Source organism: Solanum tuberosum, unplaced genomic scaffold (assembly GCF_000226075.1).
Source record: "Solanum tuberosum cultivar DM 1-3 516 R44 unplaced genomic scaffold, SolTub_3.0 scf00234, whole genome shotgun sequence".
NCBI lineage: Eukaryota > Viridiplantae > Streptophyta > Magnoliopsida > Solanales > Solanaceae > Solanum > Solanum tuberosum.
Genome location: NW_006239168.1, coordinates 639982 through 659412, shown reverse-complemented (window position 1 = coordinate 659412; position 19431 = coordinate 639982). Strand labels below are relative to the sequence as shown.

Here is a 19431-nt window from a genome sequence, read left to right as displayed (position 1 = left end):
TTCATTGCCTAAAATCACAAGAAAAGGATTAGATGAAAGGACTTCATAGAGTTAGGACTCCATAGCACGACTAAAGAGTAATGAAGAAAAATGAGAGTTCCTAAACATCTTATAGCCTCTTATTCATAAGTGTGGTGCACTTCACACTCATGAACAAGACTCTACTAGACGCGGTATATTAGACATCAACCTAAGAATTATCCCAACAACATATGCTCTGATACCAAGTTTGTCATGACCCGAGAGCACCCCCTAGTCGTAACATGGCGTAGTCGACCCCGAAGGGGTCTCATACAAGCCCTAGCATCATCATAACATAAGAAAGTAGAAATAATGCGGAAAAATTATAACATTTACAATCGAAGTTCAAACTTCATCTTCATAGAAGGAAAATAGTAGGAATCTAGACTCTTTGTCTCACATACACCATCTAAACATAGGAATACAATAGAGAATCTCAAATAGGGTCAATAGCCCTTAGACATAATAGTCTCATAGAAAGAGGTACATCGAAAGTTTACAAAGTCTATTACAATAAGAAAGAACATAAAGTGGCATCAAATGATTGTCCTTGAATCTTGAGGACCTACCACAAATCTTGGAGAAGTCTATTCCAAGTCTTCTTCAAAGTAGGGAGTAGAAGTCACCTAGCCGGAACCTACACTTATAAGATGTAGAAGGGAAAAAGGGGTTAGCACATAATATGTACTAAGTATGGAAATATGCATAAAAACCTTAAATCATGCCAAAAAGGACATTTTTATGAAAGATATGCATTTATGAGGTTTTGAAAACCAATTTGCATCATCAACATAAGATTCAAACCAATATTAGAATCATATTCACAATATAGTAAAGACATGACCATAGCAACCCCTAAGGTCCACTTGTGCCATGTATGGTTGGCATACCATAATACCAACCTTACTAAGCATCCCTTAGGAACTACCTTGATCACACATATTACTTTTAGACTTCATCACATTCAATAATCATAAGTAGAAGATTAGTCATGTAAAACATTTTAATATAAGGACAAGTCATTCATAGAAACTATCCATTCAATATACATGCATGCATTCATGTCTCAACATAGTAATGAGAACCATTTATATCATCCTACCAAGTTTACTAGTGCAATGTAAAAGTGAAGTCCCATACCCCCACTCCTACCTAGTAACCTTACTAAGAAGCTATAGAGTAGTTCATGCTTCATTCATTAACTCATTATCTAGGGAAGAACAACCATAACTGACATAGACCATGAGAGCTACATGGAATCCGATGTCTAAACCTACACCGAAAAAGGGTGTTCTACTTGCCTAAGGTAGAACTAAATATATAGCTATAAGGTGGATCCACTAGCTAAATCCTATGTTGGCACATACTTATGGGGTAGGGAGATTGCTTTTAGGAACCCTACCTTTTGCATTAACGGAGAAGTCCCCATCTCATGAGTTTACTAAGATGACCCAACCTCTTGCATTAACGGGAGGGTCTTTTCCTCATTGGTCGTATCCACTCGGTGCTTAGTATTGTTTCCCAAATTAATATCATTAGTCTCTCAATTGTATCTACATGTGTGAAGGATTTTTTCAACCCTTCATTCAATACAATTCAATAAGTTGCTCATAGATTCATTAAGGTGATAATGCACTTTCAACCTAGAATCAATACTTGTATGTGAGTAGAACTTTCACATTAACATTCATAGTGTCTTCATGAGAACTATACTTTCAATTAAAAAAATACATTAACATCATTCTAAGCAATTTATACAACATCAAATGTAAGGGATAAGGGAAGAAGAACATTCACCAATACCTCACTTTGCACCATTGTCATAGAACCTTTACCTTTCAAGTAAATCCCAAGTTCATGTACAACATTCCTTAATATGTACATAACCCTAGAAATTTGCCCCTTTAAAGGTCATGAATCAAGTATTACAATTACGCCTAAAGATACTATAATAGGCATGAGGAAACAAGGTTCAACAACTAAATAATCATAGATACAATTCTCAGTAATCATCTTGCATCAATACCTTCACTAACATTCATGAAATTAGGGTCAATGGGGTGCACATGGTTTCATGGGGATTCTTACAATTAGAAATCACCAATTAACAACAATTCATCCATGATATAAGTCAAATAACATAATGAATACATTTTTAGGATGAACCCATGGATAGAATAGAAACCCTAGTTTTTAGTCAAGACACCAATTTCGAAAATAAGAGTTTTGAAGGGCTTCATGGAGAACTAATCCATGAATCAAGATCCCCATACCTTAATTGAAGCCTTGCCCACGAATTGGAGTGAAAATCTTGGAGTTTGAACCCTAATCTTCAAGTTCTTGGTGTTCTTCAATGGAGGAACTTCTAGAGAGAGAAATATTGAAAGGATTTGGGTCTTCTTTTATTAAAAAAGGAGAATTTGACTCTAAAAAGTATTTATATTTGTTAGGAAAAGATTAGAAAGTGTTGGTTTTTGTTTAGGAAAGATTTCCTTAAAGACCCTTCATTAAACTCCAAATTTTAGCCTTTCCACGCTGAAGCTCGCCCATTCGCACCCTTTGGCTCACCAAGGCACTTAGACGACTCGCCTAATGTACCTTGGTCTCGCCCAATTTAACAGTAAGTCACCTAAGGGGGCATCTCACTTAGGCAATGGGGAGGGATGTTGGGCGAATCTCCAACCCTTTGGGCGATCCTCAACCCTTCTTGCCCTTTGTTACGGTAGCTAAGGTTAGTGAGGAGGCTGTCCACTAGGTGAGGAGAGCCTCTTTGGCGCATCGCCAAGGCTCATGGGCGAAGCTACTGCCCATCGTCGAATGATCTTGAGGTCATTCTTGTTTTCCTTCATTTTTCTTAGGTAGTTGACGGTCCTAGACTTCACCCTAGACTCCTTCCTTAACCATTTAAGTTCTAAGATAGCCTAGTCGTTGCTTTAAGGTTACTCTAACCCACACCATGAGGCTCTAGTTTATCCTACCATTTTCCGGGGTGTTACACTAAGTCTTAGCAATAATTCTCTACAACTTGATACTAAGCTACAAAATTAAATAAGTATTTATAGGTTTTGAAAATTTGTGTTGCGAAGGATCACTCAGCGCAGTTAGTCGGGATCGCCAATGCACTCGGCGATCCGCCCTTTGGTCTGCTTCATCGCCTTTCAGCTTTTGCCTTCAACATCTTCGCGTTTTGGATCATTGGGCGATATAGTACTGCTTCGCGGAACTGTTCGGCGACGCGCCGGTTGCTCCCTTTCATTGCCAACTTGATCTTTTCCTTCAGGACTGAGCACACTGGAACTTTGGGCGAGGTTAAGGCCATTCGACGACTCGCCTAATGCATTAGGTGATCTTCACGCCGTCTTTTCTTCCTTCTTTCAGTCGCTTTGTTCCTTTTTGCTCGATAGCGTCCTTGCTTTGTCTCTCAAGTTAAATACTTGAAACTTAAGGATTTACATCAGATATTGAGACAAAATATGCATTTGAGGACACTAATTCAATCAAAATATAGCCCTAAATGAGTCCAAATTATGGACTCATCAGAACACAATAGAAAAGAAAAAATGACATAATCATAACATATATACACTGATCCAATCCCATGACCTAGTGGACGAAAGTACAAAGATATTATAAGAATACAAGTCCCAAAAGTGGACCAAAAAAGCACAGACTTGCCTTGAATACAAAAGATTAGTTAAAACAATATATAGATCGAGATAAGTCGAACTAGGACGTCATCAGCACATCCTCTATCTTCTAAGATCTCCACGAAAGCTTGAATTACCGTTGTCGGCTGGTGCTAGGATCAGCATCAAGAAAACAAATGTAGAGTGTATCATAAGTACCAAAACAAAGGCACCCAGTAAGCAACATAAGCTGATTAATCTTGGAAAAGTAAATACATTATGAAAAGCGCAAAAATAACGGTGACTAGAGGTTAAATAAACATAGCAATAACAGAAAGTTTAAATATAAAGCCCACAAATCTAGAAGGAACAAAATAGTAAAGTAGAAAACTATATATCTATAACCTAATTGGACATCCATAAGCCCAGAAGGTACACTTATGCGCAACTGGAAAGTAAATAACCTTAACGGACCCCCATAAGCTCGATGAGTTCACATAATAGCTAAAGATAATACTAGCTAGGATTAGAAGTATTTCAGAACTGAAACGGCCCACCTCAGACTCTAACAGCGGTGAAGGCAGCCCGAAGAACCTAATGAAACCACAATGTCAGGACTCAAACCTGACAAATAGTAGTGTACCCGAACTCAAAATTATGGCTTGTGGTAATGTGTCAGGGCTTCGCATCAGGGTTGTTAGAATTGCGTCAAGGCCTCGAACCGTGGCTAAATTAAAAGAGTTGTGTCAAGGCCTCAAACAGTGACTATTAGAGATGCATTAGGGCCTCGAACAATGGCTATTAGACTCCGATTGTCTCCCAATAGGGCATAAACATAAGGAAAGTTATGGACGAAAGGTTACACGAGTTGAGTTGTCGCCTAGATAAGGATTTATACTACCATACCAAGTCTGCTACATCAGTCTACTAACATTTAAGTCGTCTGAAGCGAAGCCAGGGGATTTCTAAGGCCTAATAGCTCCAAAGAGCAAGTCTAAGACAAACACTAGCCTATGCCTAGGCTAAGGCAAAGAACAAGCCACCAATATCAGTACAATCAAACAAATAGATACAACAAGGTAAAATACAACAATGTGAACTAAGTAGGCATGCTCAATTTCCCGAAAACTATCCAAAAAATGGCTAAACACATGTGTTCTACCAACTAAACATGATTAAAGGTACATAACCCTCATAATACTAGCTAAATAACATGTAAATAGCAACTCAAACTCAATCTAAGATCGGTAAGTCGTATTCTACCTTAAAATTGATCACGCGCACTCCAAAATCACTAAACAAGAGCTTTACCCTTCTGAACTGCCTCCGATTGTTGTCACACTATCAAATGAATGATCACGACGTCAATATAGACATTTTGACACCCAAATTGCAATAATTGAAGACGAAATTAAAAATGAGTCAAAATGACATTTTAAGACCCACGCCGGGAGTCAATTGATCTCATTCAACTAAGGAGCCTGTGCCCCGAAAAGGGCACAATCTGAGCCTTAAATCCACCTGAAACAGCTCATGCACTAAAACTTCGAGAAATCACCATTAAAGAGATAACTAAGGAGGTTTTGGACGAGAAATTATCTCCAAAACAAGCCCACAATGCTCCCCCAATAATCCTAACTCAAAACCCCAACAATTTCTAGCAATTTGAAACAAAAATCAGCTCATACGGAGTTCTAAAGATCAAGAAATCAAGTTTTTATAATTGATTTTATATTACAAAAGTTTCAGCTAATCTTTTCTAACATATTAAGCTTATAAAAAGAAAAAAATAGAACAAAGTAAGTGGCAAGAAAGTCATAAAAAAACAATTTATACCAGGTGAATTTATGGGGAATGAATCTATGCTGGACATGATGAGACGAGGACGAACGAATTGAAAATTAAAAAATTTTACTACATGAGATGTGGCAGGGCAAGGTTAGGTGGATCGAAACATTCGTAGCTTTGTACGAATTTAACACGCCCCACATCGCCCGCATCTTTGCCATCCCTGCTTTCGAGGGGACTTAAGTATCAAATCTAGGATATTAAAGGGACCATAATATGAGTAACAAAAAGTACAAATCTAATCCACTCCCCCACTTCTCTTTATTCCTCTTCACTCTCGAACAACTATGAGCGCCGGTCTCCTCTTGCCGCTTCCGGCGAAGCTTTCAACCTTCTCCACTGCACCTTCTTCACTTTCTACACCGACCCTTTTCACCATTTCGTTCGCTAAGCCAATTTCCAACAACCCCATTTTTGTTAAACAAAGTTTGAGCTCAAAAAGACCGGATTTCAGGGTGTTCGCCGATGACGGAGATGCTGACGGCGGAGGTACAGATGACTATGACATGGACGAAGATGAAGTGGAAGAAGCAGACAACAAGAAGGACTTTGATGTTGACTATGATACCCTCTTAGGTGGTGGTAGTGCTATGTCTTTAGCTGTTGCTAGGGGTGATGATGACATTGTGATGGTGAATAGCAGTAGTTTTGTGTTTACTCAAGGATGGGATTCGGAGAAAATTGTGGATTATAGGATTAAGGAGGAGGAGTTTCATAAAATTTGCCTTTTCGATTGTGATTTCTTCATTCGTAAACCTCCTGATCCTGATAACGATGTTTATGATTTTCGTGAGGTTAAATTCTGAGTCTCTGTCTCTTTTTTTGTCTGCTGGGAGCATTAGTATCTTAGCACTAGAATCTGCACATTTGTATATTGGAAATTGCATATTTGGTTTCTTTTTATGGATAAAATATCTGCATTTTAGCGCTTTGCCTAGTATTATATGTAACGGTTATAGTTGCTCTATATCCTTATAAGTTTCTCGGTGTTGGGAATGCATATTGATGTAAACACTTTGTTGATTTCTGTCTTGATAAAATGGTTATCAGGGTTGTCCAAAAGGGATGACCTAGAGGCTGAGTCAGGGGAATAATGTACTGTTGATCACTATTGGAATAATAGCTTCCAAACTTGGTGCCAATCTGCTTCAACCTATGAGCATAATTACATTGGCAAAACCTGTGCTTGTGGACTGGACAGGCAATTGGGTGGATTACACCTCAGATGTGTTTTTTTAAAAGAAATGGGGTTTTGTCTTTCCATGTTACATGGACTCAAATATGGGTGTGTATTTGGTATGCAAATTGATATATATATATATATCCTGGTGGGATTGTCAATTTGATAAAGTTTTTGGAGTATTTTGAAGGATTGCACCTAGTACTACTGCACCCATGTGTATGTTCAACATGGGTAGGTCAGCAAATGAAAAGAACATTATACCAAAGTTTGGGGTGTAGGAAATTCAGATAGTGAAATTTGAATGTTCGTTACCGTTTTAACAATGCATGTGCTAGCTAATGAAGTATCATTTGTATTTGTTATGCAGATGTATGTTACACCTCCAGATACTGATATATATGCCATTCCCAGAGTTCTTGCACCAATGCCTCAGAAGGTGTAGTATTTATATGTTTATGATTGTATATGTTGATTGCTGTATGACTTACTTTTGAGTACTTATGATTCAACTTACAATAGATTTAGTGTGTTTAAGTAACTTTTTGATCAACAATATGTTTTTTCATGTAGTATATCAGGTGTGCAATGAGTGATTATGGGTGCTACAATGTGACAGAGCCTCCCATTGATGCACCTAGAGATCCCATGTATAAATCTGAGAGGGAAATTATGAAGGTATTGATGTCTTCTGTTTCAACTGATTAGACATTTGTTCTGTCATATGCTGTTTATGCAGTTTATTTTGCTAAAGATATGAAGCTTGTGAAGTAGTATTAATTGTAATGTAAAATGCAAGCTGGGATATGGGATGAGCTTCCATTGAGATGGGATGAGCTTCCATTGAGACATAAGAAAACAAGAAAGGAAAAAGTTCAAGAAAGGCACTTTTAGTATTCTTGTTTTTGTTTCTTCTTTTTCTTTATTTTTGCTTTTAGGCAAATCTTCCTCCTTAATCCTTTTTCTTGATTTGTTTTTGGAGGGAGGCCCTAAACTTTATTACCCATTTTTGGTGATCATTTTGGAATTTTTGTTGCTTAAGCCTTGTGTACTGATCTCTTGTACTCCATCCATGTATCCTGAAAAAAAGTTCATCAAAATTCTTATGGTTGTATCACACAACTATGATATTCAAGTACTTAATCCAGACATCTCCTCTTGACTGGTATGAAGACTATGTTAGGAAGGTAAGAATGTTTAATCTTGCATTCTATGGGTTGTATGATCAGTGTGTTTCTGTTGCAGGTATTCTTGACAAAGCACTACAGGAATCGCAGGGCAGGTGATCCAGAATTTGCTCTTGATTTCGAAGAAATATACGTTATTGATTCCAAAACCAAATCAATCACAAGAGCCAAAGTAGTGGTAAGGAATCAACAAATTTGATCAAACACCTTTTCTTCTAGATTAGCTAATTTTTTATTGATCAAATAACTTGCCTGATGAAGTGATTATCTTTTATTTCATGGACATGGCTTTTTCATTTTCATATGGCTGAATTTGCTGCCTGTGTAATTGGAGTGCCAATGCTGTCAAATTAGAAAATTGGATTGTTAATTCTTTGAAGAGATGTTTAACAATTTACACCGCTCAACAATCAATTCTGACTTAATTTTACAGTGCAAAGGAATATAGAAATTTGGGGAAATGGGTGTTTTGTTCAAGGGGAATGGTGCAGGATTCAGGAGGAGTTAGCATGGAAGAGGGTACGGGGCAAAGGGGGGAAACTGAAGGATTTAAGTTTAAATTTTTTTCTTTGTTCTATGGATGAGAGGAAGTGGTATGGCTGCCTTGCACTGATAAGGGGTAATTGTTTTGTCTGCAATAGAGCCGGAGTAAATTGACATATAACAGACCCAAAAGAGCCATTTCCACTTTGCTGATAATGCCAAAGGATTTCATTTTTATATTGAAAAGGGGAGTGTACAACAACAACTACAATATATCCAATGTACTCCTACAAGTGGGGTCTGGGGAGGGTGGAGTGTAGACCTTACCCTTACCTTGAAGGTAGAGAGACTGTTTCTGATAGACCATCGGCTCAAGGAAATAATTTCAAAGATAATCAAAAAAAGAAATAACATGAGTGAAGAAGTCATGGGAAAATACTATAAAAAGCATGTCAAAGCATTTTGAAAAAAGAACTGCAACAAAATAATATGATATTCGAAGTGCAAGAAACAACAGATAATAAGTGACATTGAGGGACAAGAAACTCCTTGAGTAATACTACGACTACTAGTATGAAAAGGTAAGGAGAGTGTGTGTGTTAATTAACTGTTTAGACAATGATTTAGGAACTAAAATTATAATTAATCTAAAAGCCTATGCTGCTCTGCCTCTTCAAAAATGCCAAAACGGTGCATGTCGGATCCTCTAAAATAGTGCATTTTGGAGGATTCTACACAGGTGCACGAACAATTTTGGACAATCTGAGCAACAAACAAAGAGCCATATGAAAAGTCGATACTAAATGAATATTGTGCCAAAGATATGTGGCCTTGAGCACGCGCAAGAGGAAATTTGGTTGAGTTGGTCTGTTAGATGCCCAAGTATAGTCTTCAGAGTGCGATAGAGCAAGCTCCTAGTTCTTGACTTCTCCTCCATTGAAAGTGCTTCTGATAGGTGTTATGAATTCATCTGGAGCTGCTTTCGTTGTATCAAGAAACACAAGGACAGACTCTTATACAAATTAGAGAATTTTGATGCTTTTTTTTGGTACTCTTCTTTAGATTTGCCTCAAGATTTTAATAGAATAGTTAGGTGGGAAAGAACACCTTGTTTAACAGCAGTTACCTTTATTCGTAATATTTCTAATTGGACTCCACAATTTCTACTTTTGCTGCTTGGTAGATGGACATAAAACTGTTATCCTTTCTCTAACTGCTAATTCTGACTTGCATTAAAGATTTTTCTTTGTCCCATACTTGTGCTTTTCTTAAATGTTTCAATTGGCAGAGTGTTGCACAATCAGTGATCACTGCTACACAATGAGACATAAAATTAGGTTCAAAAGACAAGAATCTGAACCCCCTACACATCCATATTTCCTAGCAATTCTTTATCTAGCTACAAAGACTCAATTTCTAGCAGTCTCTCTGTTTCTTTTCTTGGCATTTTATAGCAGGACTTCCCTTGCAAAGCCCTTAACAAGTAAAGTCACTAAATATGCTCGGAGCATCTTATATACTATTAAACATGAAAGTTGGATTGTTCAGTCGAACAAGGTAACGAGTCTAAGGGAAGTAACATGTATATTTGAAATATAGTTTTCCTGAGAAAGGTAAGGTTGGATGGAAGAATATTTGAAATATAGCATACCTTCTCAGCAGTCCCTAATATTATTCAACTTCTTTCAAATGTGTAACAAGTATAGAAATACGTCTTTTTTCTTATTTATTTGTTGTTTTTTCATTTTATCCCTTTTGCACTGTGTATGTAGGATTAGTCTGTGTAGAAAAGGTATAGGTTTGAAATGATTAAATACATGAATTCACACATTTACCAGTTTCAAAAAATAAAATAAAATACATGAATTCAATGATAAAAAGTTAAGAAGATATGTAGTTCTGATCGAAAAACAGAAGAAAGAGTATCAGAAATGTTCGAAATTTGTTCAACGCAGATACATGTAACTTGCCCTTTCTTTAAGGTCTGAAACTTATTTGAAATTGATAACTTTGATATATATATTTCTACTACTCCCTAAAAGTCCAGTTATAATAGGCTTGCATTTTGACGTACTTTTCTTTATGGGTCTGATGTGCAATTTCTTGTTGGTAATTACTAGTATCCAATGATAGAGCTTTTATCACAACTTTTAAATATATTGTCCCAGATGTAACTGCACAGTGACAATAGCTCTTCACAGACCCTCTTTTCTATAATAGTGCTTATCATAGCTTATTACAGCTGCTGTAAGCATTATTATAATGCTACTGTAAGCATTATTATAAAAAGGAAAGAAACTGTAGTGGACAAGAAAATGACCATTCTTTCCCGCCTCACCTTTCTCCAAGAAAAAAAAGAAAGAATTTTGAAAAGAAAGAAAAAACTAAACACTTCAGTTTTCATGATGTACACACTTATGTAAAAATTCATTGCATCATTATCCTATTTATTGTTGTTATGGTCTGGAGAATGAAGAAATGCTTTGTAGCCTTTGGTTTCTCACTTTATTTATTGTTTTGTTAGTATTAAAAAGTGATTTTGTTTTCCAAAAAATAGGTGACAGTTCCTGGAGGAAAAAGCAGGGATAGGAAGAATGATTTACTTGTCATCCGTGATAACGGGAACTCATTCAAAATTATACCATCAGTGAGCATCCTTACTCAAATTCTTTCTTATCTCTGTATTATTGTCGCTGTCTATCCATCTCTGATGAGCGGGCATCATATTAATGTAGGAGGAAAGAGATGATTTTACCACTGTGATAGAGAAAGAAGAGTGGAAGAAGACAAGGCAAGACATGGAAAGACATCTTAGTAAGCTAAGGGACTTCAGTGTTTCAAATTGGTTTTAGTTGGCCAATTAATACCATTGTCGAATATTTCTGTGGTAGTTACCTCAGAATTGCTGGAAGAGGTGGACGGATTGAATACCCTAATAGCTGAAGGAAACAATCAGGTTAATCCAAAATTGTTCATGGTGCTGAATGCTGATAGAGCCAACTGCTTCCAAATTTCAGAATCTTAATCTTACATCATCAGTGCCGTCATGACTTGTGAAAATGATCACTGGATGAAGGTTTAGGGTGAGCTTAGGTAGAAGGTAATGTAGCAGTAAAATTCATAGTATTTCTAGTTCAAGAAAATGTGCAAGCTTGAACCAGTATTATGGTAAAGCAATCGAAACAATTTTTCTCTCCTAATTATGAAAGCTGGAGGCATTTGGATTACAGTGCAGTGTAATTTGCTTCAAATTTTGTCAACTGTTTTACAGTCATTTTTTGCTTTTCTGTAACTATACCAACATCTGTTTTGGTTCTTCAGTATCACAAGTCATATCATTTCTACTTTTTCGAAGTAAACCAGTTTTCGAGTATGTCATGATCATGATCAGTATAGAATTGTTTTATGATTAGATCGCATCAAGAAAAAAGTCAAATTATAAGAAATAGGTAAAGCATCAATTGGAGAAATCTATCACAACAATCAAGTAAAACATGTATGGTAATGCCAACTAGTAATTGAGAATTGTGGAAGTGAGGTTGAAGTACACTTTTTTTTCTCTCATATAACCAATATCACTAAACTACCAAATTGTTGATTCCAATAGACAACTCTCAAAAAAAGACTTGTATATTCTGAATATATGTGATAAATAAAGATAAAATATGGTGTTGCTGACATGCTTGAGACTTCCTTGGGAATTTAGTTTTTCTTTGTAGTAGATGATACTTTGCCAAAATGTTTTTAGGAGAACGCATGCAATTTGACAAACTACCAAACTCTCCGACAAGAGAGTTTCTGGTCAAAAACATTCTTAACCTATACCCCAAGCTTAAACTATAGCTTTAAAATATATTTTTTGCCAGAAAAACATCCTCTAAATATTCGAAAGTTAAGAATTTTCATCCTTCTGTTAGTTATTGTAAAAAAACTAAGGGATACTACAAAAACACGTACAATTCACATGCCTATCAACAAAAAATTTCCTGCATAATTTCATTACATGTTATAAAAAGTTTTAGAAAAAAAGACTTAGAAATTTTGGACATCATTGCTGGTTAAAACAAAAAAATGTTAGGATCTTTTAATTATCTTTCTGTTTTTCGAAAGTCAAATTGTAGTTAGATCAATAATTTTTTGAGGCAATCTGATATTGAATTGATCAAATTTCTGATTATGTCTCACATAGTCGCATTCGAGTTTCATTCTCCATTATTGGAAGTCTCCAACAAACACTGCTTCTAGTAGATTTAATTGAGAAGAAACATATTTCAATTGATAATTTTTTAATATTAAATCACATGAAAAATAAATTAAAAAACTATCAAATTAAAAGATTTCGCATAACACTAAACTCAGTTGCCGAAAAAGTTCACGATAATATTTTTGGCGTATCTCAAAATAATAAATACGAAGGATGACTTGATTTTTATGGAATGTGTTAGTTTTCTGGCGTATCTTAAATACTTGTAAGATGTTTTCTGATTTTTTTTATATATATATATATATATTAAGGATATAATTTAAGTTTAAATATAGACGCATCGAGGAACATGAATAGCTTTCCTCCAATTGATGCTTTTTCCCTGAAACTAATAACACAAAATTTACATTAATACATAAACAGTTAAACTATGTATTAATTTCTTTCAAAAATACAATTAACTGGAAAGTCAAATTTACGACAACTAAAATGGCATTATCAATTTTTTAAAAAAATCCATCATTTCATAACCATACTTTTATCTATAAACAAATAAAACGCTTAAAACTAGAAATATTTACAAATTATCAATTCCTAATGCAAGATATTTATATTTTTAATGTTATTTTAAATTTTAAATTATGGCCATAACGAGGTGGAATATTTTTAGTTAACCAACGTGGTAATATTGTATCATTTTGAATGACAAAAATTTAACTTTTCAACGAGTTATAATTTTTATAAAATATATTCCGGAGATGTTCCTCCATCCTAAAATTGACCTGGTACAATGTCCATTTGCATTGTGGGTCGAAAGACAACATAATTCAGTTCATGAGATCACAACACAATATAGTGGAGTAGCCTCAATCCTTTTCGGACTTGGTTTTGACATTTTACTGATGTAAAATATAATTTTGTGATTTATCAATTCAAAAAATTAGTTTTTTGATACGTTAAAGTTGAAATTAACCCTTCTTCTATTTGTAATTTTTTTTCCTTCAAGAAAATCATTATTAAATTTATTATGAATAAATCTCATTAAACATAGTTTGCTATTACAGTGACAAGGGACATATGATATATTTCAACATAGTTAAAAAAAAAGGGTTTAGAACTGGAGAAAAAATTAGATAGAATGATATTTTTGGCTTTAGAGTTATTAATTAATTATGATTTTGAATTTTGAGATATATAACACAATATATTTAATTTTGATTCAATTAACATACTTGTCTTTTGTTCTTTAATGTAAATAAATATACTATATTGAAAGTAACTTTAGAAGTATATCACCCTAAAATATGGAGTAAACCATTCTGAAATTTGATGTATTCATAAGTAAGAAAATCAAAAGTGCATATATTATGTAACTGAAGATTAAATAGGTGTTTGGCCATAGATGGTATTTTTTTCACTTCATTTGGAATTTATGAGGTTGAAATTGAAGATAGAGTTGTGTTTGATTTTTTTTTATAGAGAATATTGAAATAATATTCATGTTAAAATGTATTTTTCCAAGAAAACATGAAATACGAATTTTATATATATATATATATCCCACAATTTTTAAAAACTACTAATATCATTCAACTTGGCTAATTTACCTGAAATAAATAATCAAACTTGCTCTAAAAAGCACTATGACATATTGAATAGTCACGTAATGTCACAGTCGGATCTCATATATGAGATACCAGTAAAATCACCTGTGCTTTGCGCGGAAATTTAATATCACAGAATTTATAAAATAATACTTTAAACCTATGAGTCATTAAAACTAAAATACTATATTATCTTACATACAAGATTACATAGTAACAAACATTAATAATGTAAGGAAGATAATAATTATAATATCTTATCATTTATCCTTCAATCAATCATCTTTAATTTGATTTTATAACTTATCTTTTTGCCCTTGAAGTGTTATTACTTGATATTTTTAGGGATTCAAATGAACATCAACCATACCAGAGATATTAAATTTTCTAATAAATAAAGAATCGTAGGTAAAGGGATAAATAAATTTTAAAAGGATGAAAAAAATGAACAAATATTCTAATTCTAACGTGTAGAAGTTCAGCTCTGCCTTTTGCTTTACATATATCATTTAAAGTTCCTCATTTAAATGTTATATAAGTAATTATTAACATGAAAAATTAAAGAGAGAATGTATCATGTTGGACAACAATTCAACTTATTATATATACTTGAAAGGGGAAAAGATTACACAAATTATTCAGTTTGTTTGGGTGTTTTTAGAAATCAACATACCAGAGTGATGAAGTTCAATTTGAAACTACATTTCTATTTCAATCGCAATGTCGAGAAACACATTTATTACTTTAAGAAAGTATTTACTACTTGCAGTAAACTTGAGAATCTGTCCATACTTCAAATTGAAGATGAGCAATTAATTTATTGTGTACTTATCTATGTCTTTGAGATTAAAAGAGGCTCCAGTCTAGTTATATTCCTCTATAGGTCATCCGACACATCCTTGAACCCATGTCAAAAGTTAATTAATTCTTGTCTTCTTTTCCTGGTTCACTTCGCACATCAAGGTGTGATAAAGTTTTTAAGGCCTTTTTGTCCTTACAATAGCATACCAAATTTGAATTTTGTCTTCAAGAGATGATAATATAGATCTTTAAGGATTTTTTTTATTGTACCTACAACAATTTCAGTAGAGAAAACGTGTGTGAATACTCAATTAACGTGTGTTATTTTATCTGTACTAACAAATACTTATAACAACAACTTTGCAGAAATATAAACAACAAAGTTTAAAACATGTACTCAAAAATAGCAACTAATAACATAAGCATAAATTAATGTCTGTAAAAGAAACATACCAGGATCTGTAACAATATGATAAAACAGAAAGGAAAAAATTATACACGAATATTTAATTTTGCAGAAGAAGAAGAAGTTTAGAATTTTCGTTGTTTTAAAATGAGTCTATTTATAGCTAGACAACAAAGAGTAGTGTGAACAAATGTTTATTGTGTCTTATCGAAAAGGTCACAACTCTTTGGAAAAGTTACAACCCTTCGGAAAGGTCATAACCTTTCATAAAAGGCACAACTTTTCATAAAAGTCGCAACTCTTCATAGAAGTTACAACTTTTCATAAAAGTCGCAACTTTTCATATAAGTCACAACTTTTCATATAAGTCGCAACTTTTCATAAAAGTCACAATTTTTCATTAAAGTCGCAACTTTTCAAAAAAGTTACAACTTTTCACGAAAGGGAAGACTAGTTTTGGAAATAAATAAATTAAAAAAGGAATCCTGATTTGTGGTGACGCCATGTAGACGGACATAGGGTTCTCTTTTATATATATATATACTCGGTAATTTACCTTCGCTTCGCGCGGGCATAAATTGTAACACCTCGCTTTTTGAAAGAACTAAAAAGAGCTAGAATTAGAAAGAGTTGTTTTTGGAAAGAATGAAAAATCTGGAAATTTGTCAAGTTATGTTAAGTTTGGGTTTTTGGTCAAATTCAAACGACCATAACTCCTAGCTCAAGATGACTTAGGTGTGCTTCCAGATACTATAGGAAAGATCTTGAAATTATCTTTCCAACGCCGCCGAGTTTGCGCAATTCCGAGTTCGTATGAGTGAGATATTCCCATTTGAGTTAGGTTGTCCATATAAGGAAAGTCTAATCCGGATTTTAGAAGGGCATTATGGTCTTTTCCATGCCCCATGACTTAATTTCGTTTTTGGGTAATTAATTGGGGTCTAAATTAAACATGGTCAGTTTACGCTTTTCCAAAAGAGTTAGAGTTTTGAGAGAAGAGAAAAGAAGAGGAGAAAAGAGGAGAAGAAGCAAGACTCGTCAAGATCGTTCAAGTTTGATTGTGGATTTCGTCAAGGGGTGATCCCTACGAGGTATGTGAGCTCACATAGTGTTGGGTTCGTTCACCCACATGCCAAACATGTTTATTTCAGTATGATTTTCGTCCTAAAAGATTGAGACTTTGATGTTCTTGAGTTGTATTCTTGAATTGCTTTCGTTCTTGAATTTGGGATGAGATTGAGGAGTTCTATCACGACCTAGGGGTACCCCCTAGATGTAACATGATGTAGTTGACCCCGAAGGAATCGCATACAAGCCCTTAGCATATCCTGAACATAAGATAATAGAAAATACGGAAAAATTTAAAACTTTTACAATCGACATAAATGCAAACGGAAGACTTTCTACACTTTGTCTCAAACCATCTAATACAACTTTTTAGAATTAACTCTTGGGACACAGCCCATACAATAGTCTCAAACATGAAATCCAGACATAAAGGAAAAGGATTGGTTTGTCCTCAAAGCTATGAAGAATCACCAAGATCTTCAACTCTTCTTGCACTTTAGAAATGGAGCCTCCAAATGAACTCAATCTCCAAGACCCTACATTTGATTAGAATGAGAATAAAATGTACCAAGTATGGAAGCTAGCACAAAATCATAAGAGCATTTCAAAATGGTTAGTCAATATAAGACATAAGCACAAGAGATAATAACACAATCATCATAGGCATAGCAAAATCTCCAATATAAGCATCCTATGAACACAAGTCGACATAAGACATAGTTAATGAGCATAGGAGATAAGTCATAATAATATAAGCACAATTGACTCTTGGTCATAAATACCATAATAGAACCACTCTCAAGTAACCTAAAAAGCATACATGTGCAAAGCAAGAATAGCATCCCATAATACCACCCAAGCCAAGTATCCCTTTTTGGTCTTCCTAATCATGGTCTATAGGCATAGTTAAGTCTTAAACCTTTCTACCATAAGGGCACCATACTCCTAAGTTACCGCAAGACACACTTGTGCAATGCATAAAAGGCATCACATACTATCCTTCATCCTAAGCATCACTTTGAAGTCATCCTAGTCATATTCACCCTCCTTTGGTTTCACTATTGGCTTACTTCATGTAGACAAAAGAATTATCATTTCTAGTCAATCCTATCTTGGAAGGCATTTATAACAACAATCCATCAAGTATCAGTCATGTAAGACAACACTCATAAGGTAACCTTTAGTCATACTTGTGCAAGGCATGAGTAGCATCCCATACTACTACTCATACTAATTACTTCTTTAGGTCATCATATTCATGTTCCTTAATTAGAGACTAGCCCTCTTTTAAAGCATGGGGGACCCTAGGAGACACTTTACTAAGTCTATCTTAGTTCCTTTTTGTTTTGAACCCTAAGAGATACTATCCTGGGTACATCTTAGTTCACCATGTTGGAACTCTAGGAAATGCTACTAAAAGCATAATCTAATTTCATTAGACTTGAACTCTTGGAGATGCTACTTAAAGCATAATCTTAGTTCATTAAAAAGTTGGACCTTATGAGATACTTCTTTTAGCATGTCTAGGTTCATTATTATTATGGACTCTAGGAGGCACTACTCAAGCATATCTAAATCCATTTATACTCTTGAACATTATGATGTCCTTCACTAACTTGTCTTAGTCCCTCATTACTTAGAACCCTAGGATATACTATATTAAGTACATCTTAGTTCATTAAGGTCGAACCCTAGGTATATCTTAATTCATCATATTTGAACTCTAGGAGATATTACTTAAAGCATACTCTTAGTTCATTTAGTTTGATCCCTAGGAGATGCTCCTTCAAGCATAATCTTAGACCATTACTTACATTGGACACTAGGAGATGCTACTTTATGCATAATCTTAGCCCATGAGGTTTGAACTCTAGGAGATGCTACATTGAGCACAATCTTAGTTTATTACCAATCTTGTTTAATTGGGATATAGCCTTAACCGACATGAGAACATATTAGTTATCACATAATCTCCAATGGTGTTACCCACACCATTAAGGGTTGGTCCACTTGCCAAGGTAGGTCCGGTTTGTTAGCTTTGTCGGATCCATTAGCTAACTTCCTAGGCGGCTAGTTATGGGATACAAAGATTTCTACTAGAAACCCAAACTCCACTAGGTGAGGCTTCCATCTCATGAGACACACTTGGGGAAATCAATACTCGTCTAGGTGAGAGATCCCATGTGGGAAGGCCAAACTAAACTAAGTGGGAACCTCTATGAAAGCCCAAACTCAACTAGGTGGGAACCTCCATCTCATTTCAATATCCACTCAGTGCTAGGCATACATCCCACAAGATAATCATTAAGTCTCTACTTTGACTCAAGTTTATGGAAAGGCGTTCTTGACAACCAATCCATGTTAATACCCTTTTTAGACCATGTGGGAGAAACTATCACCATCCATGACCTAGGTATATTGGCTTGCTAGCCTCTGGTTCAATTAGTTAGGAGAAGTCCTTCAACCTTAGAACCATTACTATGTGAGAAGTCTTTCTTGTTCAGTTCATATTCATAGTTAACATTATGTCTACAATTCTTCATTAGACAAGGATATCATCATGACCTAAGTGATCCTATCACTTCCTACCATCTATGACTCATAAGGTGATCTAGGTAGGTAAAGGTCTCTCAAAAAAATTCTATTCATTAGCCTTGGATTCATATGTAGATTTTACTCTCAAAGCCTTAGGATCTAAAGTTGCTCATATTAGCTTCTTGCTTATGTAACACCACATAAAAACTAGTAAGACCTAGCTAATGCTTGACGGAATCTAGTAGGTGAAACTAGAGCCTCACATGTGAGTTTGAAGTGGGAAACTAGATTAAATGTTGTTAAATGGTTTCCCGAGTGAAAGTTGAGGAATTTAGGGGTTAAACGTCAAGATACGACTATAATTCTCGGAAACTAGTAAGTTTAACTAGTATGTTGTAGAGTCTTGTAGTGGAGTTTTGGAGTGTTGTATGAGGGTTAGCACTCATAGAAATGACTCCCATACTTAGA

General features: G+C 34.8%; 1 protein-coding gene across 1 annotated transcript; it reads left to right on the top strand.

The window, feature by feature from the left end:
• The first annotated feature begins 5697 nt into the window (after positions 1 to 5697).
• On the top strand, positions 5698 to 11574 carry LOC102599847 (uncharacterized). Its single transcript, XM_006357277.2, has 6 exons — positions 5698 to 6289; positions 7046 to 7114; positions 7249 to 7353; positions 7921 to 8040; positions 10903 to 10992; positions 11081 to 11574. Exons 1-6 carry the CDS (start codon positions 5783 to 5785, stop codon positions 11195 to 11197), a joined length of 1008 nt encoding a protein of 335 aa, XP_006357339.1. The 5' UTR covers positions 5698 to 5782; the 3' UTR covers positions 11198 to 11574.
• Positions 11575 to 19431: the final 7857 nt, after the last annotated feature.